This window comes from Phycodurus eques, chromosome 20 (genome assembly GCF_024500275.1).
Source record: "Phycodurus eques isolate BA_2022a chromosome 20, UOR_Pequ_1.1, whole genome shotgun sequence".
Lineage (NCBI taxonomy): Eukaryota > Metazoa > Chordata > Actinopteri > Syngnathiformes > Syngnathidae > Phycodurus > Phycodurus eques.
In genome coordinates this window covers 3690490-3717300 of record NC_084544.1, presented here as the reverse complement: position 1 = coordinate 3717300, position 26811 = coordinate 3690490, and the positions used below count along the sequence as shown (strand labels likewise).

The following is a 26811-nucleotide window of genomic DNA, read 5'->3' as shown; positions in this document are numbered from 1 at the left end:
TTGATTTTGAACATGGAATTAATCTTAAAGCATTAAATGTATTCTAAACAGCATGAAGAAAATTTCAAACCCTTGTTTATTTTTGGTCACACCCCAAAAATGATACATTTTATACCAAACGTTAAAATGAATGAAATAAAACGTTCCGAAAACATCATGCCCGTGTATTTGTTCAGTCAATTCCGTTGTGTATCACTCCTTAACACAACACTCATTAATTCATCTCATTAAATGAGTCACTGTAAACAAAACCTAATCTTGTGAATGAACATGTCAACTTGCCAATGCAAATTTAACAAAGTTATATACTACGTTGACTTGTCTTTCTATCCCGAGATTTTATCGTAGAGCTCTTATCGGCAAGCTCTACAATGTTTCATCCTTATTTTGGGCTCAAGGCTAAATCTGGTCCACTATCCTGAAGATTCCATCCATTTTCCATATAGCTCTCCCTCACGAGGGTCACGGGGCGAGCGGATCAAGCGCACTGGTTGGTTTGCAGCGTCGGAGTGATGCATCACGGGCAGCTGCTTCGGTGGCAAAACAAGAGGATCGCACAAACGATGTCACACAGATGCCCTCGCAGCTTTTGTTTTTATTAGCAAATTGGTCACTAGGAGCAAACGAGTGTACAGAGTAACGGTGGAAAGGAGGGGAAAACAAAAACAGTAGGTAGCCGAAATCAACTTTCGACTTAATCAAAACACTTCACACGGGTGGAGCGCCACGCCACGTGCGAGTACGCGCCCACTTTTCAACGCCTGCGTCAAAACTATTGAACTTCAGCAGGCCGCACGCACACGTTTGTCTTTGAAAAGCCAATACACACAAAGTTGACGGTTCCCACAGGGGGAAGAAGTAAAATGCTTCTTTATAAAAGAAAAAGAGTTCTATAACTGTACAGAACATCTACACACACCGTCAAGACAGCGAGCACAGTAAGAAGGGAAAATAATCTCCAGAAGTTAAACTTGGACTCTGGTTCTAGCACCCAAACTCCCCCCAGACACATGCAACGCATTTCCCCCCGATGAAGCCTGCCTAGCTCGGCCATATTCCCGGACCCGAAACGAGTCGCCCTCGGCCTCCCTCACGCGGCCCAGGGAAGGCGCCGCCTCTCTCGGCCGGACCGCCCGTTCTGGTCCGGTCCGACGGGGAGTGGCGCACCGGGGCGGGGGGGGTCACAGAACAGACCCCGTTTAAAAAAAATTAGAAAAATAAACATTAAAATTAAAATTTAAAAAAAAAAAAAACGGAGGGGGGGGGGGTTGTCTGCATCTCAGCCAGAGTCGGACTCGCTGGTGTCGGAGGATGACGAGGATGAGGAAGATGAGGACGAGTCCGAGGAGGAGCTGCTGGCGCTGAGGCGTGACGGCTGAGCGCTCGACTCGGTGGTTGGTTTCTCCACTGCAAAAAACGGCGGCGATTGAAAGAGAAAATATTCCGTTTTCAAAGTTGGACATTTTCCGTTGACAGCAGCAATTTATGGGAACGAAACAGGAATTTACAATTTAAGACACTTTAAATAGTTGGAAAATAACTGGGCATAATTCCTCATGCAAGTCAGTTGAATATGGCTAATAGCGACCTCAGCATTTGTTTGTGTTCATTTGTTTGAAAACATTTAGAACTTCAATCGGTCTTGTGGCAAAACAATGTTTATATTTATGCTCTATGATACGTTTCCATTAAGATACCCAACAATAGTTCCAAAATCTCTCATTTTAACTTCCCAAAGACATTTACCGGGTATTATTCACCCCTTTTGCAACCTTCACAGTCACACAAAGTAGAAAAGAAGAAGAAGAAGAAGAAGAAGAAGAAAAAAAAAAAAAAAAAAAAAACTTACGCTTGGCTTTGGTGGGCTTCTTCCCAGAGTTGAGCTGCCCGCTGACATCCATCAGCCTTCTCTCCAGCTCGAGTTGTTTCTCCAGCGCCAACTCCTCACGTGACTTTCCAGCGCTGTTCTTGATGGCTTTGAAGGACAACACAAAGTTGAGCTCAGGTTAGACTCTCTCTGTTTTTCCGTTTTATGTCTCGATACCAAAAAAGCTTAACATTAATTGTGGTTTATCACCCTCCCCCAACAAATAATCTCTAAGTAATGGCTAACATGTGTTTCAATGCTTAGGCCTAGCGCCGCTTCCTTACCGTAAGGCTTCCGCGGCTTCTTCCTCAGGCACGTCATGACGTAACGCTCAAGCTCTCGCAGCGTGGACGGCTTGAGCGTCTCGAAGTCGATCTCGAATCTCCTCGGGGTTGGTGTCTCGGAGGGAGGGCTCTCGCGACTGGATGATATAGACCACGCGGCCCAACTTCTCACCGGGCAGCTTGTTGATGTCCAGGCTGAGCTGGCGCTTTTCGTCGTACGACATGGGCGCCGTCTCCTCCTCCTCGTCGGAGTCAAAGTGAGGGATTATGGGCTCCGCGACGGCTGGCGGCATGCTGAACATCATGCCTCCCTTTTTGGACCTGAGATAGAAGCAGTCACACAATTGTGACATTGATATACTAGTATGTTATATAAAAAAAAATTAAAAAAAAAACTAATAGAAAATGATAAACTATTAAAACTTAATATAAGCTATTACAAAAAAAAATTTTTAAAAAAATTCACTATTCACAGCAGGGCTCACGAGATTGCGCAAATGAATCTTACAAACAGTACCGACATTGTCCACAAGGGGGGAGCACTCACTTGCTCTTGTTGTTTTTCTTGCTGGTGGCCTTCTTGATTGGCATCATGCCCATCGCCTTGTTGCTCTTGCTTTTTGGCGTTTTGGGAGCTTTGGGCGGTTTGGTCGGCCGGATGGGGAGCAGCTCTTCTTCGATCTTCTGATGCTTCTCGCTTTTCCTCCTCTTCTTCTTCTTGTCCTTCTTTTCTTTCTTCTTCTTGGGTTTCACGATGGGGCCCTGAGAGAGGGCCGTGAGCTGCTCGTGGACGGCTTTCAGCTGGGAGGAGAGCGGCAAGCGGGTCAGAAAACGGCGGGGCGACACGGCCGCGGGGCTCATTTTCCTGACGCTCCCCCGCATACCTGCTCCTGCAGCTCAGCCAGGCGGTTGGCCCGCTCCTCCTCCGAGTCCGAGCTGGGGCTGCTCTCGCTCTCGCTCTCCTCACTGCTCAGCTCGCTCTCGGACGAAGAGGAGGACGAGGACGACGAGGACGACGACGAGCTCGGGGCCGCCGGCTGCTCGTCGGGCATCTTGGCAAAGCAGAACTCGAACACGTCCTACGGGACGAGTCAAAAACGCTTTGGGTGTCATTGTCTCCGTGACCCAAAGATGGGACCACCTCCTTGGGGAGAAACAAGCCAACAACTACATCCCTTGTCGATGAGTTGCAAGTTCGTATTGTTGCTATGCCAGCCTGTCAAAATATTGCTTTGCGTGAAAGCAAAAACTGCCACCTGAGCTTACCTGGAGCTTCCGCGCCATGGCCACCACGTCGTGATCGGGGGGGTTGTACTTGTAGCAGTTGGAGAACATCAGCCTGACGTCCGCCGAGAACTGCTGAGCGTCAACGTACTCTCTGCTGTCCATCTTCCTCTGCGGGACACAATGTGCACACGGATTCGTGTTAGCCATTTTTGGAGGGGGTTGGTGGGCTCGACTCAGGTCTGAAGTGCCCAATTTCTGGACTTTCTTGGCTAAAAACGATGGGAGAGTTGGGCTGAAGCTGTGGAGTAGGAGGACTACACAAATCAGAATATTATCAGAAATCATTCCGATTTGTGTACTAATCACACTAACTTGGAATTTGCTCGAAACTTTAAGCTAAAGACCTGAAACCTACCTATGAATTTCACACATCACTTCGCGAGCCTCATCTATCCATTTAAGTTCAAAAACTAGCTGGCACAAGCTGGTGTACCTTGATAGTGCTGAGGTCCATGGGCTGCTTGATGATGTCATGGTAGTCGTGGAGACCCAGCGAGGAAGCGTCCACGGGCTTGTAGAAGGGCCAGGCGTAGGCGGCGTGCTTCTTGGATAGAAGTTCCTTCAGGACGCCGCTGCAATAGCGCAGCTGCGGCGTCAGCTTGCTGCGACGCACCGGGGTCGGCAAGATGGAGTCGGGCAAGTCCTTCTTGGGGGGCTTGATAGGACGCCCGCTCACACCTCTCCTGCACCCGCCGGGCGCTTTGCCGCCCAGCATGACCTGCCCGTGGTCCGCGTTCATGCCCAGTCCCTGGTTGAGACCCAGACCCAGACCCAGACCGAGGCTCAGGCCCTGGCTCAGGCCCAGACCTTGGCCGAGGCTCAGGCCGGAGTCGTGCTCCACCCCGAGCGCGGTGAGGTTGAGCGGGGAGTCGTGCCCTCTGCCCAGACCCAAGCCCATGCCGCTCACGCCCATGGAGGTCATGATGGGCATGGCCACCGTCGTCGGGGTGGTTGTGTCAGCTTTCCTCTTCACGCCTTTTTTCTGTCGTTCCAAAGAAAACGAGAAGCGTGTCAGGGGCCCGCTTCTCTCAAGAAAGCATCCAGTCTGGGATATCCATACTACACATTTGGACATTTTCCACTGATTTCATGCAATTGAAACACTCGAGCGTTTCAGCCCTACTAAAAACTAATCCAATACACTGCAGATTTGAAAATTCGTAATATATTGGAATATGTCATTTTCTAATTAAAAAAAAAAAATCATAATAACACATTTTCCTTAAACCTTATGTATTTTTTATTTTAAAATACCAAGTCTGACGTCTCCTCACACTCAAATTGTGTTCTTTCCTTGATTCATTTATTTTGGGTAACAGTGCCAATCTGTCAACTTTTTCGCGCCACCTTATCATGCATCCGATGCTGAATGATCTTCTCCACAACGGCGCTTGCCGGTGGCGATTCGCACCTTGGTGGTGGGCTGCGTGGGAGGCAGGCCGGTCATGGTCGGGATGCCGTGCTCGTTGGGCAGAGTGAGGGCCAGACTCTTGGCCACGATGGTCTGCGGCAGCACGGAGAGGATAGATTCGGGGGTCTCCGGGGTGGGCGGCGAGTAAGCCGACTGGGAAACAGCGGGCACCTGGTGGGCGGTGGTGATGCCTCCGGAGACTGAGAAGCAAAGACGGAACAACGTTAATCAACGGCTTCTTAAAACCGGGGGCCGCGATGCTTTTATTCTATTTTAGGTGGTTTCGTTTAAATCAAGGATGACTGCCGCTGTTCACTCCGACATTCTGATGAACTACCACTTTAATATTTTTACCATTCTGATACAACTCCAACTACCGGAGACAAATTCCCAGATGATTCCGAATTCATTTTATTAACGTCACTAAGTGGAAATGATGTTCACTGGCCAACAGCTTTATGCCATCAGACCGTTTTGCCCGCGCCGGCCACAACTCACCCGTAATTCCTCGGCCCCTCTTGCCCAATTTGGTCGTTCGGCTGCGCGGAGGGGGGGGGCTCAGATCCACCTCCTCGGGGGGCATCTGAGCCACCTTCTGCAGAAAGGCTTTCTCCAGGGATTGGGCCATCAAAACGATGTCATCAGACGGCTACGAGAGACAAACCACATGGAACGCATGAGCTGTGGGCCTCGAGTCTCGTTTGTCTCACACACACACACACACACACACACACACACACAGTCGCACCTTGTTGTAAATGTAGCAGTTGGTAAACATGGTGTTGAAGTCCTGCATGCATTCACTGGCGCTGTAGTAGTAGTTACTCTCTAGCCTCCTCTTGATGGTGCCCAAGTCCATCGGGATCTTGATGATCTTGTGATAATCCTGAAGAGACCGTGCACGAAGAGTCAACTCCACTCAACGCGGCAGGCGAGTGCCCTCGAAAACCCCGCGCGGGCACGAACATCGGATTTTTCAACAGCCAGCCGGGCTAAAGTACGCTATTATTACTCGATAAAAAAAAAAAAATCTCATTGATGAGATATGAATAAAATACGTTCTCTTAACCAGTTTTAGGAAGGGAATAAAACGGCAAAATTAATTATAGTAGTATTATTTAGACAACCAATCACTAAAAATACATTTAAAACAAATCTAATTTATATTTAAAATTGTTTATTTTACAACTATTTATTTACAATAAATTAATAATTACAATTAAAAAAAAAAAAATACATTTCAATTAATACATTTTGGAAAACCAAGTTTTGGTTGTTTTCTACTTCATTTCTTAAATGAAAAAAAGTATTGTATCATTTAAATCAACAAAAATGTGACTAATATTTCTTTTTACATTTTTTTTTTCAAATTCAAAATACAGTATTACATTTTTTATTTTGAAAACAGTTTAACGTCATTAAGCATTACAACTTTTTCTTGCAACCTGAGATAATATAAAATACATGAAACATCAACAACAAACACAGGTGTCAAACTGGTGGCCCGGGGGCCAGATCCAGCCCGCCACATCATTTTATGCGGCCCGCGAAAGCAAATCAAAATTTGCTCATTGTGTTCTGGTGTAATATTCATAAGTATTTTTTTATTTATTTTTTTGTTACCAATGGCCCTTGTAGAAATGTACAAGTGAAAAAACATGTTTTTATAGGCTTCTGATTTCAAAACTGGCTATTCTTCAATGTGTTGTGTATATCGGATGTAATTACAGATTATGAGCTCATCTTTCATTTATACGGGTTCACAGTTGTAGCGCGGCCCTCCGAGGGAAGTCATAACTACGACGTGGCGTGTGACAAAAATGAGTTTGACAACCCTGATCTAAATTATCAAAAGGCATTTGAATTAACCAATCCCACTAAAGCAGTGAATTAATCAATCAAATATTTCCTCTCTTGATAATGTCAATTTTCTGTGGGCTAAATCTGAGAATAGCGCCCATGGGACATGTTTTGCCTACCCCAACTTTAAACAGACAAACATTTCCCCACTAGACAGCGCTGTTACGCATACTCACGGGCAAGTTGAGCTTAGCGGCGTCCACGGGCTCATGGAAGGGCCAAGCAAAGTGGTGACGCCACAACGACTTGAGCAAGACCTTCTGCAGGAACTGCAGCTGGTTGGTCATCTTACCCCGTCGGCCAGAGTCTTTTACCAGGGACTGTGGGAGGCCAGGGGCCGCGTTCTGGCTGTGGGGGGGCATCCCGGGGCTTTCAAAGCCCTCGTAGAGCAGGGACGGTTTCCGGATCCTTTTTCCAGCTGTGCTGGAACCTTGGTCCAGTGCCGTGAGCCCCATTAGGCCAACATCTAGCCCACCGTGGGAGCTGCGGAGAGCAGAGTGTGGCATCTTAGCACGGCCTTTAATACTCGACCTCTGTCTCCACTTCACTTTGACCCGCCGTCAAAACTCAAAAGTGAAATCATCACATGATGCAAGAGACAAATTGTGAGTCTACACATCAGTTCCCGCTGAGTAATTCTGAGCAAACAGCGCCCCCTGGTCCAGTCCAGCGCACAACGCTCTGTCAGCAGGCACACACCAACCAGTGTTTATCCTACACAGGGTTTCTATGACCACATTACAGCCATGACTGGGAAGTTCTTGAGATTCCCAAGAGGAATGCCTCAGGATCAAGGATGATCTTGTGCACACTAGTTATCCCTGTTGGCTTTTTGCCAGGGCGGCGCTACCCGTGTCACAGGAAGTGGCGCTTTGACCCGCAACGTGGCTTCCCTTGACTCCTTACTGCCTCTTGTGACTCTTGCTCGACACGCATGACTAGCGGGTTGAGTTGAATTGTGCTGTTGTTGTGTTTATAGCGACACTTTCAACAGCAGCGTTTAAATACTTCACACAGCGATGTCATTGCGCATCACTGTGGGGGAGGGGGGGCCGGGGGGGGGGGGGGGTGATTTATCCTTTAGCTTGCGTTTGATGAAAATAGTAAGGGGACAAAAATTTGCTAAATACACCGTATCTGGTAGTATTTATTATCCATTTTTGAATGATAGAGCCTTTGGAAACATTTGTCAGTTAGTGTCCTTTATTTTATTTTTTTTAAAAAGGTACAACATTAGAAACAGTGGGCGTAAACATTGTTGGCCATATAACATGCATACGTCATTTTTAACTTCCTTTCACAATGTCAACAAACAAAAACAAAAACAAAAAATATAGCTCGCTAAAAATTGTTTGTGTAGATTCTCAGGCATCCGGGTCATGGTAATCTGCGGGAGGCAATTATTATTATGTTTTTTTTCCAAGACCTTACAAAAATTACTTCGGTACCTATCCTGATATGTAAACGACATATTTGTAGTAGTAAAATAAAAGTAACTGCGTTTCATCTTAATGTAGTTTGAGTGACACCGGGCGCTGTAACCGTGGCAACAGACCACACAAACCAGTCCGGTGGCGGTTTAGTAGCATCATTAGCTTCACACGTAAACGTTTACCGGTTGAAGCAAACGAACCACCGGCGACGGGGCATAAACACGGACGTTTTGAACTTGTTGTTGCGTCAAACGCCACCAGGACAGTTCCGCACGTTGGAAACGGAACATATGGGTCACAATTGTGACGCGTGATTACAGTGCAAGATTACTGCGCGCTAAAGCTAACTAACAAGGCTAGCAGCGGCGCTGCGAACATGGCGCCGGCCAGCACAACTGACACTTCGCACACATTTTAGGAATTAAGTCCGCGTCCGAGCCCTTTCAAAGAGGCAACATTCCCCGTGTGACAGTCAATTTCTCCGTGCGTACACAAACACATAGAGAGCGAGAGAGAGAGAGAGAGAGAGAGAGAGAACGCCGGCATCGGCGACATCTCGTCAAAATAAAACATTCGTGACAAAAGTTGCAAAATATCGCCTCCGATGGGAAGCATAAGGTCAAGTTTACCAGTAGATACCTGTCAATCAGCGGGTTAATGGCCATATCCATCAGGATGGATCCGGATTGGGTTTTGTTACACTCGAACCAGCATCCGGTTCCGTGCCGCTTCCCGTTTTTTTTGTTTTGTTTTTTTTCCCCTCCTCTGTATCGACTCCCTCCAGTGGCGACGTGACCCTCCTCCCGCTTCGTGGAAATGGCGCTTGACTAGTTACGGCAGCTCCTTTATAGGCCCACGACGCACCCTATTGGCCACGCGTGCTGAAAACGTCCCCGCCCTTTGAGTCGCGATTGGCTCTTCGCGTTGTCAGTCAACGTCACCGCACCCTGAAACGGCTTGTGAAGACTTTGAAGACGAAAACATTCAAAGCACTTCCTTGACTTGTAGGGCGAGTCGCACAAAAACGTTTAATCGATCCTGCTTGGTTTTCTTCTTCAAAATTATGTGTACACTTCTTTGGAAAAGGAGAGCACTAGGACATTTTGCAAGGACGTTCCAAGCGCCTCTAAACTTGAAGGTCTTAAAATTACGTCAACGAAGGCTGCGATTGGCCAAGGCGCAAGCTACGCGGGCTTTCAGTGCGTTCATCTGCAATACTATTGGTCAAGCCGCGGGATGACGAGCAAATCAAAGAGCTTCGGGCCTCTCCCCACTTACCAGAAGATCAGTCGCTGAGGGGCGCCGGTCGCCATCTTTAAGCACGACGACGACAGGTTAAATCATCGAATTACGCTCAGGTATCCCAATTAAACTTTCCAAAGACACCTTCAAACAAACTCTGCGTGTCACAAGCGAACCGAAACTGCATCGGCAGCCGTGTTTTGTAGAAGTTAAAAGACACAAAAGGACCAAATACCGTCGAACACTGCGAACAAAGAGACTAGCAAAAACTCAAACGTGCGTCACGACATCGTTTCAAAAAAAGAATAAAGTGGCGATTAACGCGGCTTTCATCATGAAAGTAGAAGCGTAATTCAAAGACAGGGTGGGCACACATAACAGGATGACGCAGCAGTTTTTAAAATCACCATATTGGAACTAGTTCTAATCTATTTTACGCCTGATAAAACATTTCGCTTGTGTTGCCGTCACCAACACCACAATCTTCTATTCAATAGCTACTTTGACATCACAAAAACGCCAAAATGGAGGAAAGCTAGACAAAACCACCCGACAACAATTCCGTCGAACGTGTCAATGGTTACCCAATCACATGCGCCCATCCCCCCCCCACACACTCCAAGGTTACACACGACCAACAATGTCACTCAAACATGCAATATTAAAAACCAAAACTACAAAAAGATATAAAGCTGTTGGGGGGGGAAAGTTTGTGATCAAACGTGAAGTTTTGAATGATAGATTTTGTAACAAAAAATATATATATATATATAAATATAAATATATATATATATATACCCCCCAAATCAAGGATTAAAACAAAGACAAATGTCGACTGGTTAATCCAAAAAATACAGCAAAACTTGTCTTCACATCTTCTGGCCTCCCAACTCGATACCTTTTTTTTTTTTTTTTTTTTTTTTTTTTTAAAGCAACACATTCCCTCCAACATGTCCGCCCTTCTCCTATTCTTTGGGGCAGGGTGGGGGAGGGGAAGTCACGTGACCAGATACACCCGGAGTCGCAGTGGTGATCGAAACCTGGAAAAAGACTGTCACTCGGTTCAAGCTCGTCCAGCGAAAATGTATCCACGGCGTGCATTTTCACGGGGTGGGGGAAAAAAAGTGAATCTTATTCGCGTCCCCCACGTAGAAATATATCAAGTAATTCCTCAACGGTTTCGGATAGAAGCGGCAAAATAATCCAAACAAAGAGCAGTTTTTCGTCGCGCTAGTCTCCTGGTGATTGGCCACTGTTGATCACATGACGTTTTTTCCCCCTCCCCCCGATTGAATTATTATTGCTTAACGCGCTGTTGTTTCTCCTAATCTCGACATGAAACAAAATAATTTAAAAGATGCGTTTTGTGTAGTAGAAGATGTTCGAAGCGTCCAATATGTCCAAAAAGATGATCGCTCACGAGTTTGGGCGCGTTGCATCGAGACAAGCTACTGCGCATGCGCATGCCATTGTAATCGAGACCGGAGAGGCGCAGCTGGCCTCGCCTTGCTTTCTTTTTTTCATTTTTTTTGCATTGTTTAGGTTCGAGCAACAAAGAAAATCAATAAATAAAAAAGAAAATATTCACAGATTGAATTCAAGGTTTTGGGAGGTGTACTTGTTTTACATAATGTATGTCTTATAAAATCTTTTTGTTGTCAAGTTGGTAACATGGTAAAACCCGTGTATTATTACAAATAATGAGAACTTGGATTTGTATAGCACCGTTCAAGAGTTAATGGTGGGCAAACTTTAATACTAAGAGCCGTTAATGAAATCCTCATTTTAATGTCATTTAATTCATTTTACTGTAGCAATTCACCAATTCTTTAATAAAAAAAGTTAAAATTTGTAATCAAATGTTTATATTTTGTATTTGTCGACTATTATTTACAAAAAAAAATCAATTGACTAATTACTTAATGAGATAAATTAATAAATTAATTACATACTTTGTTTTTTAAGTATTAATGCCACCGCTCATCTTATTTTTTTTTCTCATAGCGAGAAACTGAGTTCATCTTCCAAGTGATCATTTCTTCCCCAACACAAGTCCAAATTTTGACATCGTATGATTAGTGAGCATTCAGTTTGCGTTCAAACTTTCGGGTTGTTCATTCAAATCAGGGATTTTCAAAGTACGTTACATGTCGCTCCCTTTAGAGGTACGCCGGAGAATCACTGCAAGTTCAATACATTTTGCTATTCTTTGGTTTGGTTTTGAATATTTGTTTTAACATCTATTGAGTTACAATTGTTATTGAACTTTTATGTGCAATACATTTATTTTAATCAAATCATCTACATTTGTTTTCATATTTTAGTGAAGTGGTGATATTCAAACTGTGCAAAACGATGCAGTGGCTTTAATTTAGACGTATAACGTTGATCATGATGGTGGTGCTTTTTTTTTTTTTTTTTTTTTTAAAGTGGTACTTGGTGTAAAAAAAAGTTTTGAGAGCCACAGATTTGAATGATGCTTGTTTAACATCAGGTAGAGCAGGTCCAGTTGATGCCGGCCAGTTTGTATCATCGGCGCGGGAGGTGGCGTGGAAGGAGAGGATTACATCGCAACCATCCAGCCGCCTCTGAGTCGTCAGTCGTCTCTCTCTCCTCCTCTCTCGCTCCTTCTCTCGCTCTCTCGTTAGCAAACATGCACATAACACACAGGCTCTGTTTTAGGCAACGCTTGGGTGCATTTACATTCCCAGTTCTGCTGACTGGAAGATTAAAAAAAAAAAGGGGGATTTTTCTGCTTCTGGCCTGGGTATTCGAAAGCTCACATCAAGGCATTGATTAGCTGCGTCTTGTATGTGACAAATAGTGGTCAGTTGAGATGCAAACCAGACGGGCCGCTTAATTATGCAACCTCGCAAAAGAAGTCGTCAGCTTGCGAAACTGGTGCAGCCGTCCGCTCACCGGACTCTCAAGTACATAGAGACGTTTCCATGCGCAATGTTATCGCGAACGTCCTTCTCTAACACACCGGAAACTCTGAACGCGGGTCCGGGAGATCAATGAGATGAAATGAGATTACATGAGATTAACATACTTTCTAATCCGGCAACTAATCGCTTTTGTATCGTATGTCCTGGGAATCTTGTGGCGTTGTCGTCGCATTTTAGCGGATGGTAAATCGGCTAATTATGCTACAGTAAAATGTGTGGAATGAGCGCAAAGTAGGAAGTGTAACATCGTTGACAGCAATATATGTATAATGATGATATGTACCATGTGTGAAACATCTGTTGATTATGCATCAAATGTATGTATAATAGTTCTGGTGAACAATTGAACTTGATTAGAATCATGAAATGTAAATTCCCTAATAATAGAGTCCCATATTTAAACAAGCACATTTGAATGAGTGAAAATTTAGAAGCAGAAATGTGTTTGTTTCCATGTAGTTTGGGTAAAAAAAAAAGATCAGAATGAAAATGTTCCGCATGTGAAATGTCGCCTGTGTCCTTCCTCCGTATAGGTCACGACCTTCCCCAGCCTTTTGAAGTAGGATGTCGCCACCTGGCGGCCGCTTTAAGGAGCGTTCCTCCTCACAGAGCACTGAGCAGTAAGCACACGAGTCATAATTAAAGCGGAAAATTATTTCTTTGTCTTTTATGTGCAATAGATTTTAATCAAATCATCTAAATTCCTTTTTTTTTTTTTACAGTAAATTACATTTACGGCACTTAAAATTTCTTTAAACGCAATTTTAAAACAATTAAAACGCATTTAAACATAATATATTGAGCAAGAGCAATGAATAACAAAATATTTTACAATCAGTATAACAAAATAGGGTAATAACTAATACCGCTTACGGGAAAAAAAAGATGTTACAGGTTGTGTCGATTCTTCGAGGCGCGTGCGAGTCATGAAGGGGGCGTGTCCGCGAGGCCCGTATCGAGGCTTCCTTCATTTGGGGGAGGGGCCGGAAATGGTGCCCGACTGTACCACGTGACCGCTTCAGGAAGCGGTTCAGAATTTGGTGTGGTACATCGCTATAAATTATAGTAGTGGCAAAAGCTTAATTTAGTTAAGTAGTTCAATTCAAAAAGTGAAGGTCATATTATAGCGTTGAACCACACACACTGAAATATTTCATTATTATTATTATTATTTTTATTCATGTGTAATTTTGATGATTATAGTTTGCAGCAAATGACAACCCCAGATTCACCATCTTTATAGAAACTAGAATGGAACGTCCCAAACTATGATGAAACAATGGAATTTATTTTTAATGTAGAATTTAGGCAGGAATTCGCTGTCTGAAAAGTATTTTCCCAAGTGTTTAATGAATCTCTATGTGTGAGTTCTGAAATCAATTGAGTTTTCTTATTTATTCTAAACATTTTTTTAAGCTATACCTGTATATGATTACTACCATTTTGGAAACAATTACGCACACAGAATACGTTCAAACAGTATTTTATTATTTCATGTCGACACAATATTTGGTCTTTTTCTTTTTTTTTTTTTTGTCATTCATGGTAATTTCCAAGAGCCACAACAAACGCCATATTGCAATGCATTCCACATTACGGGGCCTAAAATGCAGTTGCCTGTGATGATACCCTTGGCCAGCAGGTGGTTTCGTGTGCACATGAACCAAAGGCCGAAGTGTTACGATGCTTCACGAGTGAGCGGTTAGTGGACTATGATACAGTGAGGGTTTGCTCTATACTTAAATGTTCTTGACTATGCAATTCATGAAATGATTTGGTAAGTCACTGTGAATAAAGCGCTTTAAAATGAGAATTATTCAAGATGTGATTGTTTAAAAAAAAAAAAAAAAAATTACATTTGATCTTTTTGCCTTAATGACGTGTCTCAAATCTGGCATTTGAGCACAAAAGTTTGTCCAGTATCACTAGATGGCGCTCAGACGCCATGCTTTTGCCACCCTCCCCATAGCCCTTGCCTGAGCGTTTTACCCGAAATCATCTGACACAAAAACTGGCATCTCACCCTGGCTGGGTGGCACCAGACGTCACAACCGTGACCTCAAACCTGCTTAGCTGCTCCTCAAGCAGAAAAAAAAAAAAAAAAACAACAAGAAACCAAGGAAATCCCATGCAAGCGTGAAATGCGTTGACCAAGGGACGCTTGCGTTGTGTGTTTGCATGATGCTGCAGTTCAGCAAGATGCTGCTGCTGCTGCTGCTTGTTGTCGTCTTCGCTTTCCACTTTCAAGACAACTCAGCAAAGGCCTCTCAAGTGTTTTATTTCAAACGTGTCGAGAAAAAAAAAAAAAAAAAAAGGCGTCAGCGCACATTTGACTTTGTGAGAATTATAACATTTTTATTTAGTGCAAACATTCTTTATGATCTAGACAGGGGCTGGGCAAATTTGCTGTATACAGTATGTAAAATAAAATTATTCAAATATTTATTTTATTATTTAGATTATTACGTTATAACTAGAATAATAAGTAAGTCTTATGAATTATATATACTACAATAAAAAAAATCTATTTTTTAATATTAATTTGTAATTACTTAGCAATGATTTAATAAAATCATTAAAATAACTGTATGTAAAATTGTATTCCTCATTTTTATTGGATTATTTCCACTAAATAAATTATGAATTACTTAATGAGATAAATATATTTGTAATTCAAAATGAGGACATTTTTATTTTTAAAAAGACACAGAGAAAAGGCCTTAATTAATCCAATAAATATTGAAGTCTTAATGTAACTGAGCCCAATTAAAGAATGGAGTGGGTAATAAACTAAACCTGATCTCGACTGTCGAAATAACGTCAGTGTGGAATTGGAATCACGCCAAATGAACTTTTTCGAGTTTCGAGTTTTCTGAACTGTGCTGAGTTTGTATCGATGTACTATTTCCCCAAACGGTGAACAGTAAAGAGTCTTCAAGTTTTGAAGGACTCAAATTCCTCCCTGCTATCCAGTTTTATAACCCGACTTCGGTCAAAGGGTGGCAACCATTGACTTCATTTACTGTATTGTTTAAAACGAAAGTGAACAAAGAAGGGACTTTCCAGCTGGGTCGGCCATTTTGCGTGGCAGCTATTAGCCCCGAGAAGATGGAGTTTTGTTTGTTGTTTTTTTTGGGCAGGCGCTTCCGAGCCATAACTGCAGCTTGGAGCGCTGCAAAAAAAAAAAAAAAAAATGCCAACAAGCTCATCAAAACGATGCAAAATATGCATTTATGAATTTATGAATTGCATATATGAATTTTAGTTTGATATCTAGTTCACCTGAAATAAAAACACATTTTTGTAGGGAATTTGAAAATGTCTGTTCAGTTTTGTCTTGAGCTAGCTATATTCAAAAGTATGGAACTCGTTCAATAATATCAAGTCAGAGGTCTTTATCGATAAACACTGTCGATGTACATTCATATTTGTGCGCGACGTTACTGGTTTAATCGTTTCATTGAGGCATTTTAATACAGCAAGCTTTGTTGTAGTTGTACTTTTCTTTTATTGGTCAAGCTAATTCATCATAATCTTGAAAAGTCAAGGCAATTCCATGGTGTTTTACAACGGTAGAGAAGTAATAACTGAAAATAACATAAAATGAGAAGCTTAAAATCAAGATAAAATCCCACCAAAACAAAACCAAAAAAATCAGGATAAATGAAAATAACAAAACAGTAAAATGATAAACCACAATTAAAATGACTAAACAAAACCATTCTCTTAATACCACCATTGTAGAATCCATCAATACAAAAAAATGCAATACAACAGTTCAGTTTTAAATCAATATTTATCTAACAACGGGAAGAAAAAATGAAACAATGCAAATAAAGTTCTATTTATCAAACTCAATGGAGATGCCGCTCGTCAAAGTTGGCTGTAACAGCTTTCGCTCTGACCAACCAATAAGAGGACGGAAAAACGCCGATGTCATCAAGTGACAAATTTGAAAATGCATCCACCCATCCATTTTCCCTACCGCTTATCCTCACTCGTGTCGGGGGTGAGCCGGCAGGTTAAATAAACACTACCCATTGCTAATATAGATTCAACTGCATCGGCTAGCGCTACTGATTATGGGAGCCTGGGGCAGATTAGGTTGACGTGGCAACACGCAGAAACTGCGATGTGCAAGAAAATCCCATTGCACTTACTGGAAGCAGCGCCGCCAAGAGAAACGCAAAAGAAATGAAGACAATAGACTGTTAATAAATGGACGGGGCAAATATTGGAATTTGTGTTGGAACTGTAGGTCAGTGCTTCCGATGGCGTTGAGGCCAACAAAGACCGGCGACACATCAGCTACCCGCCGTGGCGTGCTTCTCTCTCATTTTACAGTAGATGCCCTTCCTGTCCATCAGCTGGCGGTGGGTCCCTCGCTCCTGAACACAACCGCCGCCAATCACCGCGATCTGGTCGGCCTCCTCGACGGTCTTCAGTCTGTGCGTGATCAGCAGCACGGTTCGGTCAGGGTGCCTCGCCAGATCCTTCACGACCTGCGCCAGGTGACACGCACATTCATGACAAAAGATATCTTGGCGCATTCAACTTTTGTTACATTGCTATTTTTAAAATGTAAGTTAATGTTGTAAGATGAGTTTCAAATGATCAGTGCTTTTGGATCGTAGATCAATAACTCCGATATTTCGCGATCCGCGGCGGGTTTCGATCCTCATTTTACTGCACCTCGCTTTCACTGTGCTCATCCAGGGAGCTGGTGACTTCATCCAGGATGAGAACCCGCGGCCGTCTGACCAGCGCTCGAGCGATGGCCACGCGCTGCCGCTCGCTCTTGGACAGGAGCTTGCCACCCTCGCCAACCTCTGACAGACAATCACATTGTCATTGCAGCACTCCAGGCAAGACACGCTTGCCCATATTTACACCGGAACACACTCAACGGCAGAGGCGGAAGTACGCCATACGTGCACAAAAATGGTGGATGTCTCCGTCCATGACGGTATGTCATTTTTCTCGTGTCCCAAAGCTTGAGACACTCGGACACCGGATTTATTATGATTTCCTTCATTTTTTTTCAATGTCGATTACTGAACTCCACCGAAATCTGGTGCTGTTGTCACTCTGAAATCACTCCGCCCACACCTCCCCTACGGGGCGCGCCCGCGGTCATCACACAGCGCTGCAGTCAGGATTGAACATTTTTCACGTCCGCTTCTCACCGGTGTCGTAGCCCCTCTCCAACTGCATGATGAAGTCGTGGGCATCGGCTTGGCGCGCCGCTTCCCGAACGGCATCCGAGGAGCAGTCCCGAAGGCCGTAGGCGATGTTGTGCCTGACGGAACCGGAGAAGAGAACCGGCTCTTGGCTGACCATTGAGATCTATCAAAGCACAGATTGTTGTTCAGATTGTTGCCGGGGTCAGTGTTAAAAATCATGAAAAGCAAAACCACGTAGCCGTCTGTGGACTAGCCAGCCATCAGATGAACATCGGAGTTTTGGTTCGGGCTTTCACCTTCTTGCTGAGAAAACAGTCGTCATACGATTCCAGCTTGGTGTCGTCCAGCAGAATTTGTCCGTCCTGCGGCTCATACAAGCGCTTCAGCAGACTGGCACAAGTGCTTTTTCCCTCTCCAGACACACCGACCAGCGCTGTCATCTGACCCGCCGGCAGCTCCAAAGAGAAGTCCTGGTGACAAAGGCGCATTGAATTGAGTGCAGTGTAAGAACAAGGACTCGAAGCGGTTGAATGGAAGGCAAATGGAGTCTCTGGATGTGTATCTCTGGTAGGCGTATCCCTTGAGAGTGGTCAAATGACGGTTGATGTTGGTGAGACTGTTTTGCATACCGACGGGTCGTTCACCTGTACGCCACACTACATTGCGCTGCATACACAACACCGCTTAGTTTGCTTCTCAGGATTTTGTTGTTGAGGTGGACCAGCTTTTCTCTTTGGGTGTGACTGGGTTTGAAAGGCATCCGTTTTGTTATGTTTGGAGATAATGCTTCTGAGTTTTTCTGACATAGCAGCCGCAGAAAGGACCACGACATTCCGCCTCCTGTTCCTTGTCTCAGGATCGTTGTAGTAGCCCTTCTTTTTCTTGCGGATATACTCCTTCTCTCTTGCGTTGTCAGTGGCAGGAATCGTCTCTAATTTGTCTTTGAGAGTTTTGCCGGTGAACCACTGTTTGGTATGCAAAACAGTCATTCACCGGCCTTGCCTGACAACAACAACAACAAACGTTGTCACCACGCCCAGGAAACACACGACTCCACACCTCAAATTTAGAATTAAAGAATTCCTTGAGATTAAAGTTGAGTCCAGTTTCCTCCATATTTTGTGGCTTAACATGACTGGAATGACTGATAAATCTACACAGACATTAGAACAAGGACCTCCACTCCATTGTGATGCCCACCTGCAGCACCGCTACGTTGGGATGTGCCGGATAGGCGAAGTTGAGGTGGGAAAAGATGACGTGTCCAGTTAGCCCATCTGGTGCGAGTTCCCCATCAGTCCTGATCCGAGGCTGTCGATCCAGAACCTCAAAGACTTTACCAGCGGCGCCCACCGAGGTCAACATGTTCCCGCTGATGTAGATCAGTGTCTGGCAGAAGACATTCCCAATATGAGCGCCTCCGTTATCAGCGGCAGGGGTCACCATTTGGAGAACCGCTGCGTTATGAGAAAAGCTATTCGGTGCTGATACCCTGATGCTGTTTCCAATGTGTGACTGGTAGAGGATGAAGGAGATCAGGTCGCCGGTGGTCATCTGGCCTTTCTGGATGAACAGTCTTCCATACCACAACATCAGCACATGAATGGCCAAACCTGTCAGCTACACACACGTATAAATCAACCCCGGTCAGCTCTTGGAGTTTAACGCTTCTGTAATAGCTGTAATTTATAGTTGAAAGAATAGTCAAAAATGAGTATTATTGGCAGCAATACAAAATGGTTACTAAGATCTCACCCTTTGTGCCAGAAGGGACACGACCCTGACCGTGTCCCGCCGGATCTTGAGCCTGTGCGTGTCCAGCAGTCGGTTGTCATAGCGACGGGCCTCCCGCTTCTCCGCACGGAAGCTGCGCACCGTCCGAACAGCCGAGATGATCTCATTGGCCGTGTCGTTCGCCGCAGTCGTGGAGTCGTGTGTGGCGTTCGTCAATTGCTGCAAACGCGAGGTGGCTCATTCGGAGGGCTGGGCGCGGCAACAATTTGATCCGTAAATTCAAATGTGCTTTTCAGAGGGGGGGGGAATAAAAAAAAAATCTTTTTTTTTTTTTTGGGCAGCTTCTGTAGCTCAAAGGGTGCCCCCGCTTATGCCCGAAGGGAAAAGACAAAAGCCCAAAAAAAAAAATATTGTATTGTCATTTGCTTTTCTTATCAGCAAAGGCAGAAAAAAAATCCGAGAATTTATTTGACGGCCAACTCGACATTAGCGATACCGAACACATCGGTTTGATTGGATTAAATGGCGAAGAGGGCCAGTGACAATCGATGCATCCGACCGGTCCGTCAGCTTTACCTGGTGGTGCGTGTTGTAGAGGGTCTCCACGAGACCGGTGACGGGGAGCTCCATGAGGACTAAACATGTCAGCGTCCATGAAAGGTTCAACATGAAGGCCAGGGTGTACAGCGTCTTGATGAGGGTCCTCAGCAGAATGTTGATGTTCAGACACACCGTTTCCCCCATCTGGGGGATGTCTTTGGACAGCAAGAAGGTGAGCTCGCCTGCACGCGCAAGAATTGAAAATACCCGCCATCGCCATTAGCAAGGAGTCAGCCAGATGACAGCTTGTTCATTGTGCAGCATTTTTACCATCGAGCGCTCTCTTTCCATGCCTCACCTGTCTTCGTGGAGTCGAAAAATGCAATTTCCTGTTTGGTCTGAGCTTGAAAGAGCTTTCCTTTCACTCTGCACGTGAAGGAGTTAATGGCCCACATCAGGAGACCCCCTCTACTCCCTGCGCCCACCGAGCTGCTCGAGCAAAGACAAGATGGACATTCACGATGCCAGTGGTTCTCAAACTAGGATCCTCGGACCTCCTCCACCCTTAGCTTGGAGATCCGCAATGAATTATCTTGTGTCGTTCAAATACATAGTGGCTATCAGCAAACGTAATAAACCAACTGCCTCTCGTGAAAGAAAAATATGAATTTGTCATCGTAACAATGACTTTTTTTTCCTTACAATTCCTGTGGCATTTAGGGGTACACGCGTTATTGGTTATGTTTAATTGGGATTAGGATATGAGGAGGTCCAACATTTGGGGGGTCTGACTGCGTGTTCTCACCTTGCCGCTGAGAAGACGCCCATGAGAAGCAGCGCTGACAAGAATTCCTCCGGCATGAAATCGTGCAGGTTGTCAATTACCTTGCCCGTGTAAAACTGGATCTGGATCTCACCTGGGACACACAGATAGCGATGACCTTCAATTGTTTTTTTCTTATGATATATATATATATATATATATATATATATATATATATATATATATATATTTTTTTTTTTACATTCATTGTGTTTTATCATGGGGGTTTTCATGCAAAACAGTGCTCTTCTTCTTTATTAGGAAGATGTATATATTGATTTGCTATGAGGAAATAGATTTTGAAGCTTGATCACAGAATGAACTAAAGCCTAAATTAAACCCAAGCCGCTTAATTGGTTCCGTGACCAAACTGGAACTCCTAAATCAAGGTACTACACTGTATATTACATGTTACATTATGCCTCCTCAGTCATTCCATTCGTTTCCCCATCTCCCTTCATCATCATCATCATCATCCTCATCCTCCTCCATCATGACGGCGTACTTACTGACTGCAGCCAGAGTGAGGAAGAAGAAGCCCCCGAGCAGCAGAGGCCAGTCCGGTCCGTACATGCGAAGCACCCTCGCGAACAAAACTCTGCGCTTGTATTGCTTCTCTTTCCGGCCCCTCGAGTACTGCACGGCGACTTCCCAAAACAAGGCCGCGGCCAGCGAGGCTCCGGCGCGCATCGCCCAGCAGCGCGCGCCGCCGCCCGCGTGGCCGCCGATGCTCGCCAGGGCTGCGGGGAGCGCGCTGTGCACGGCGAGGAAGCGAGCCGGCGCCGGGGGGAGCTCCCCGAGGTGAAGCAGGGAGACGCAAGCGAGCGACAAACAACAGCGGAGCGCCGCCAACACGTACGCCGACACCCAGAAGCCCGCCGCGGCGTGAAGCAGGCAGGCGTCCGCCGCCAGCGCCACGAACACAGCAAGAGCTTGGCGAAGCGCTGAACTCGCTCTCGCCATTTTGCAAGTTCTGACAGCAGCTTTTGGTTTCGTTTTTACCAGAACACAGACTTCCCTCACTGGCGAAACCGAATAGTCTCAACTCTCGCGAAATCTTAATTGTCCTCGTTGTCTGTCTATTTGTGCCCTTGTTTTGGTTTTTGGTTTTGCAACAGTGCAGACACGCACAACAGCGAATGAAAATAACTGTCTTCTGCCCCCCAAAAGGATTTACTTCGCAGGGTCTTCGAATGCTCTTCCGCAACATGGCAGAATGTACAATTCACCTTCACTGCCATTCATGAGTCACAATTGTTGGACCGCCGACATGATTGAGTCGCTCGATAGTGTTTTGTCGCTGGTCTTTGAACGCACCTCATACTGAAAGTGAAAGTCATCGCGGCAGCCTCTTTGCTGTCACAATTTGCCTCACATTTATCATTGTGTGCAAATGGCCAAGGTTGAGACCGAATGGACGTTTTAATGGCGTGTGTGTCACGTGCTCGAGCGCATATTTGTTTGCCCGTGTCCACTGTGAGCGCCAACATGCTCGCCAAGACGATGAATGAGCCTCGCGGTTTGTCCGTGTTAAATCATTTTCCTGGCGAACGCAGTGCTTTGATGCAATATTGCTTTTCAAAATGTTTTATTTGCCTCGTTAGAGACCACAGCAAGGAAAGCCACGCCAGTCCTGAACATTTGGAAAGGGGTGAAAGCAGGCTGCGTCACGTGGGCACTCGTCACTTGTCGAAGAAGGCGGGCAAGTCCTTCCCCGACACGATTCGCTCCTCAGCGCCGCGCTCGTCGATGGTGACGATGTAGGCCACGCCTCCGCTGGAGCCGTCCCGGTTCATGGCCAGAGCGAGGGCTGGGAAAGCGAGGGAGAAAAAAAATGATGTTTGATGTTTAGTTGGGCAGTAAACATCGTCTGGGAGCGGCGTTTGCGTCGAGTTGTTCACGTCACAGATGGCGTCACCGGGAGGGCACTTACTGTTAAGGACAAACTCCTTGCACTCGTCTCTGCTCATGCCCGAACGGTACGCGGCATCCACAAAGCCGTACACGTAAAAGCTGCCCGAGCCGCCCGCAACAAACGGTTGGCGCAACAGGGCGCCGCTCAGGGTGGAGAACACCTGCCGGACGACAGAGGAGGACGTCAGGCGGATGGCGGGTGGTGGGGGTGAAACGCTTCAAGTGTTAACTTTCAAGTTTAGAGCAAACGCCAAGTTAGTGTGGCGAAAATCAAGTACGTCAAGTCCAGTCGTAGACGTTGGTCGTGTATTCCCAAAGTAATACAGTGGTGCCTCGGGATCAAAGGTCATTGAAATGGAAATTTAACAGATTCCCCCCCCCCCCCCCCCCCAAAAAAAAAGTTTGTTTTAAATAAGGAATACTATTTACATGTCAGATTGCCAAGAGAAACCCGCACAGCGACGCCCTTCTTCTTCCTTGCAGCAAGAGGTAACTGCAACCCTGCTGTGCCTTTCTGTGAAATCACGTGACGGTAAATGGCGGTCAGAGGAGAGAACGTCACCGCTGCTGCCATCTTTGATGTGGCACAGTGGTGAACGCTGGTGAACCACTCACGGGCCACGTATCGTGGGATTCAGACTGAACAATGGCGTCGTTCGAAATCAATTGATTCCTCACTCGCTTACGTATGTGGGGCTGGTGTACTGCACGACACAGATCCCCGCCCCTCAAACCTGCCAATTTCACCATGGGCAAGAAATATGCAGTTAAAATGTATAGAATGCTCGATCCTTCGGGTATTTTGACAAAAGCATGCTACAGATGTTGTTAAGACACATCAGCACTGTTTTAAAATGTGGGAAATAAAAACAATGTTTTTTAAGTGTTAAGTTTCAAGTTTGCAGATTTCCCCCCCCACCCCAAAAAAAATTAAGTTTGTTTTAAATAAGGAATACAATTTACATGTCAGATTGCCAAGAGAAAACCGCACGTATAAGACATGCCACTGCTCCAAGGACTTGAGTACGTGACATACTCCCAGACTTACTCCAAAAAGGACAACAAAATTAGCGGATAATGTCTTTTCTGTGTTAAGGTCGGATTTTTAAACATCTCACATGAATAACCCTCAAGTAAAATACTGATTTCAAGCTTTTCAGCTGAGCACCGACTGTTCTTGTTTTGGTTCTCAATGCGGAGATGCGCTCTGTGCAGGGGCGGATCTATTCTAGTGGGATACAGGGCCATGGGCCACCCCAAAATTCCCAAACGGAAGACAGCGTTCAGACACCCCTGTTGTAGACGGTGTCAGCCGGCCTCTGACCTGCCCGCCGCCTCTCCTGTCCCAGCCGGCCACGATGAGATTAGCCGCCAGCTCGTCCCTGTGCCGATACGAGATGTTCTTGACCAGGGTGGCGGCGGCACCCACCCGCGGCTCCGCCCCGATCTCCAAACTGCCCAGAGCAAAAGTCAGAAGATGACGTCGGAACATGTATCGTATTTATCGATCTACTGCTTCGTCGAAAGACATGAAATGAAAATCAAAACACAATTAAGGTGAATAAGTGAGTGTGGCCTTCGACTTTCCAGCTCCTTATGTCAACTCAATTGCATATTCTTGATCTTAGCCTTAACTTGAATTCATTTATTCATTCATATTTTTTGAGTTCGATGAAATACAGACATAACAAGATTACTTCTGTGTGTTCTGCTTTCGATTGCCAATCGAAAATGGAAAGAACAATTGAAACACGGGTGGAAGCGTAACAAACGGCGGTGTTGTCATGGCAAACCTGTGAAACTGCAGCTGATAGCAGACCAGCTCGGCAACGGTCTGAGCGTCCGCCGCTGAGCCGGACAGAGCACAGTAGATCTTCGGGTGCAGGGGCGACAGCTTGTTCATCACGCGGTTCACCACGGAATCGCTGCGTCGGCGACATGGTTTAAAACGAAAACTAATAATTATAATATCATTATAATAGTAATTATAGTTTTGTTTTTTTTAATTGTTTTTTTTATGTGACAATGGCCTCTTGGAAAAGTAATTTTGTCCCTCTGTATGTTCCACACACAGTATATTGAGGACTGACAATAAATGCTACTATACCATAAATGTGTGTGTGTGTGTGTTGCTGTGTTGGCACCTTGCGGTCACGCGCGAGTCCGAGCCCAGCACGACCCCGCCATCGAACTCTATGGCGATGATTGTTGTCTGCGGAGACATGTAAAGTTCCATTTTTAATGTCTTGCATACAAACACTTAATGTCAGGAGTGCCGACCCAATCAAGTGTGAAATAAAAAAACAAGTACATCTTTTTGTTAATGTTAACTGACTGCAAAGTTCTCCCGCTATAATCACCAACTTTCTAAGCATTATGTAAAATTATTTTTTAATATTATACTTACTATAATGTGCAAAAATGCAAACTCCACACAAGAAGGAGCCACTGGAACCAGTTTCCAAATCCAGTTTGATTACAAAAAAAGTAACAGGAAGTTGCATTCTAGTTATCAAAACCAGTCCAGGGAAAACAACTTACAATCATTGAATGTTAACAGAGCTGAAATCATCAAATACACAAATAAAGTCAACTGTTAACAGTCACAGAACAATACGTGTTGTGTACGCATGCGTGTGCGTGCTCACCCCGGTTTTCACCTCCTCGCCTCGTGCGGCCGACTGGTCCAACATGCTGACTGAACCTCGCGCCGTCCTCCTCCTCACGAGCCCAAATAAAACTGAAATGTCGAGTGTCTGCACTCCGGAGGTTTGAACACGAAAGTGAAAGTTCAGCTCACACTTTGTTTTGTCATTGCGCAACAAGCCACCGGCAAGGGTCAATTGGCTCCATATCAAACGGAGGTGGCAAAAGCACTCATGAAGTACAGATACTTGTGAACGAGAGGCAGTAAAACAGGCCAAAAATCCAGATGAGACTAATCTAATACTTGGAGTTCTTTTTAGCTCTGGCAGTCACCAAAAGACTCGCATGGTTCGAGCGTAATCGGAATGACCCATAAGGTCACACTAAGTCAGCAAGATAGGGAGGTGCTCATCCATGAAACATTTCAGTAACAGCATTCAAATTACATCTGTGCACGTTTCGTAACTTTTATATAGCGTTTTATTGACACACGTTTGAGTGACATTCCGCGAATTGCCACAATAATCGAAACTTCCGACTGCTATTTTCTTTCCAAGGGAGAAAACCAGCAGCAGGGATGTCCCTCAACTTCCCACAGAGCCGACGCCGTGCTGAACTTCTTCAACAGCAAACCCGTTGAGCGTGAGGCGACAGCGCCTCTGCTGGTCGCAGCCAAGTAGTGCACTCCATTTTGCATTCCCATGCTCGTCTCTGCTCATCCATTTATTGGTCCAATATGTCCATCCCCCGTTCAAATAACAAGCGCAAGCAATAACATTGTGATTGTTGTTTGTTGAAGCGAGAGCGAATGTGGCGTGTCTCTCGGTCGTGGTATGCGAAGAAAAATCACCGAATGAAATGCAAATAAAAATGATAACCAGTAAAACACGAAATACAATCAGACATAGAAGGAAGCTTGTAGCTCAGCATACGCCGTTTAAACAAAAACAAAAAGGACATTTTGAAGTACAATTCGGTCGTATTTAACTTTTAAGTCAAATACATTTGCAGTTAATATTTAATTGATTGAGGTTCAGTTGTTTAATAATTCAATTGCTTGATCCAAGGAGAGAAAAAATCCTTTTTATGATGTGATGCTGACTGATAAACCGACACAAAAATCAACAAAGAAAGAAGAACGCGACCCGACGAACTCCTCAAATCTCACCCAATACGCCAAACCGAGCAAAACAAATTGAGCGCGACTTAACAGGAACATAATTGCACAAATGGTTTTCATGTACAAATCATTGCACAAATAACATCACGTGATTTGAAAATCCTGAAGGAGACACGTCACTTGTGTTGCAACACCTGGAGGAAGAAGAGCAGAGCAAATCGTGCACGTGAGTTCACATCCAAACGTGACCTAAACCATCTCCACAATCCGGAGCGCGTCCGTGTGCGCTGACTCACCGCGTGACGGCTGCCGCGTCTCACTTGGCGACGGACTCGGAATCGTCGGAAACGACCGAAGGGTCGGAAACGGCTGAAGGAGTGCAAACACAACGTGTGATGTGAGAAATTTGCATATGGGGAGGTATGAATATTTGTGTTCGCACCCCCACGGGGCTGCACATTCACGTGTACATTGTTCATTGGCTGAGCTTTTTTTTTTTTTTTGTTATGTCCAAGTGAT

General features: G+C 45.0%; 3 protein-coding genes across 3 annotated transcripts; all 3 read right to left on the bottom strand.

Annotated features, from left to right (window-relative positions):
• Positions 1 to 57: 57 nt before the first annotated feature.
• LOC133396076 (bromodomain-containing protein 2-like) lies at positions 58 to 10747 on the bottom strand. Its single transcript, XM_061665522.1, is given in 13 exon segments — positions 58 to 1407; positions 1850 to 1975; positions 2152 to 2245; positions 2247 to 2472; positions 2699 to 2952; positions 3036 to 3230; positions 3418 to 3546; positions 3872 to 4420; positions 4850 to 5049; positions 5348 to 5498; positions 5598 to 5735; positions 6886 to 7192; positions 8782 to 10747. Coding segments are annotated over 13 exon segments (2529 nt in total). The 5' UTR covers positions 8814 to 10747; the 3' UTR covers positions 58 to 1279.
• Positions 10748 to 15831: 5084 nt separating this feature from the next.
• tap2a (transporter associated with antigen processing, subunit type a) lies at positions 15832 to 22003 on the bottom strand. Its single transcript, XM_061664267.1, has 11 exons — positions 21122 to 22003; positions 20595 to 20706; positions 20148 to 20278; positions 19826 to 20031; positions 19271 to 19468; positions 19007 to 19135; positions 18716 to 18904; positions 17812 to 17985; positions 17519 to 17678; positions 17025 to 17161; positions 15832 to 16834 (listed from the first exon to the last, which is right to left on the bottom strand). Exons 1-11 carry the CDS (start codon positions 21573 to 21575, stop codon positions 16637 to 16639), a joined length of 2088 nt encoding a protein of 695 aa, XP_061520251.1. The 5' UTR covers positions 21576 to 22003; the 3' UTR covers positions 15832 to 16636.
• A 193-nt stretch (positions 22004 to 22196) lies between these two features.
• psmb9a (proteasome 20S subunit beta 9a) lies at positions 22197 to 26809 on the bottom strand. Its single transcript, XM_061664269.1, has 7 exons — positions 26589 to 26809; positions 25175 to 26486; positions 24671 to 24738; positions 24320 to 24451; positions 23851 to 23980; positions 22546 to 22687; positions 22197 to 22422 (listed from the first exon to the last, which is right to left on the bottom strand). The coding sequence occupies exons 2-7, from the start codon at positions 25217 to 25219 to the stop codon at positions 22295 to 22297; spliced, it is 645 nt and encodes a 214-aa protein (XP_061520253.1). The 5' UTR covers positions 25220 to 26486; positions 26589 to 26809; the 3' UTR covers positions 22197 to 22294.
• Between the last annotated feature and the right edge of the window lie 2 nt (positions 26810 to 26811).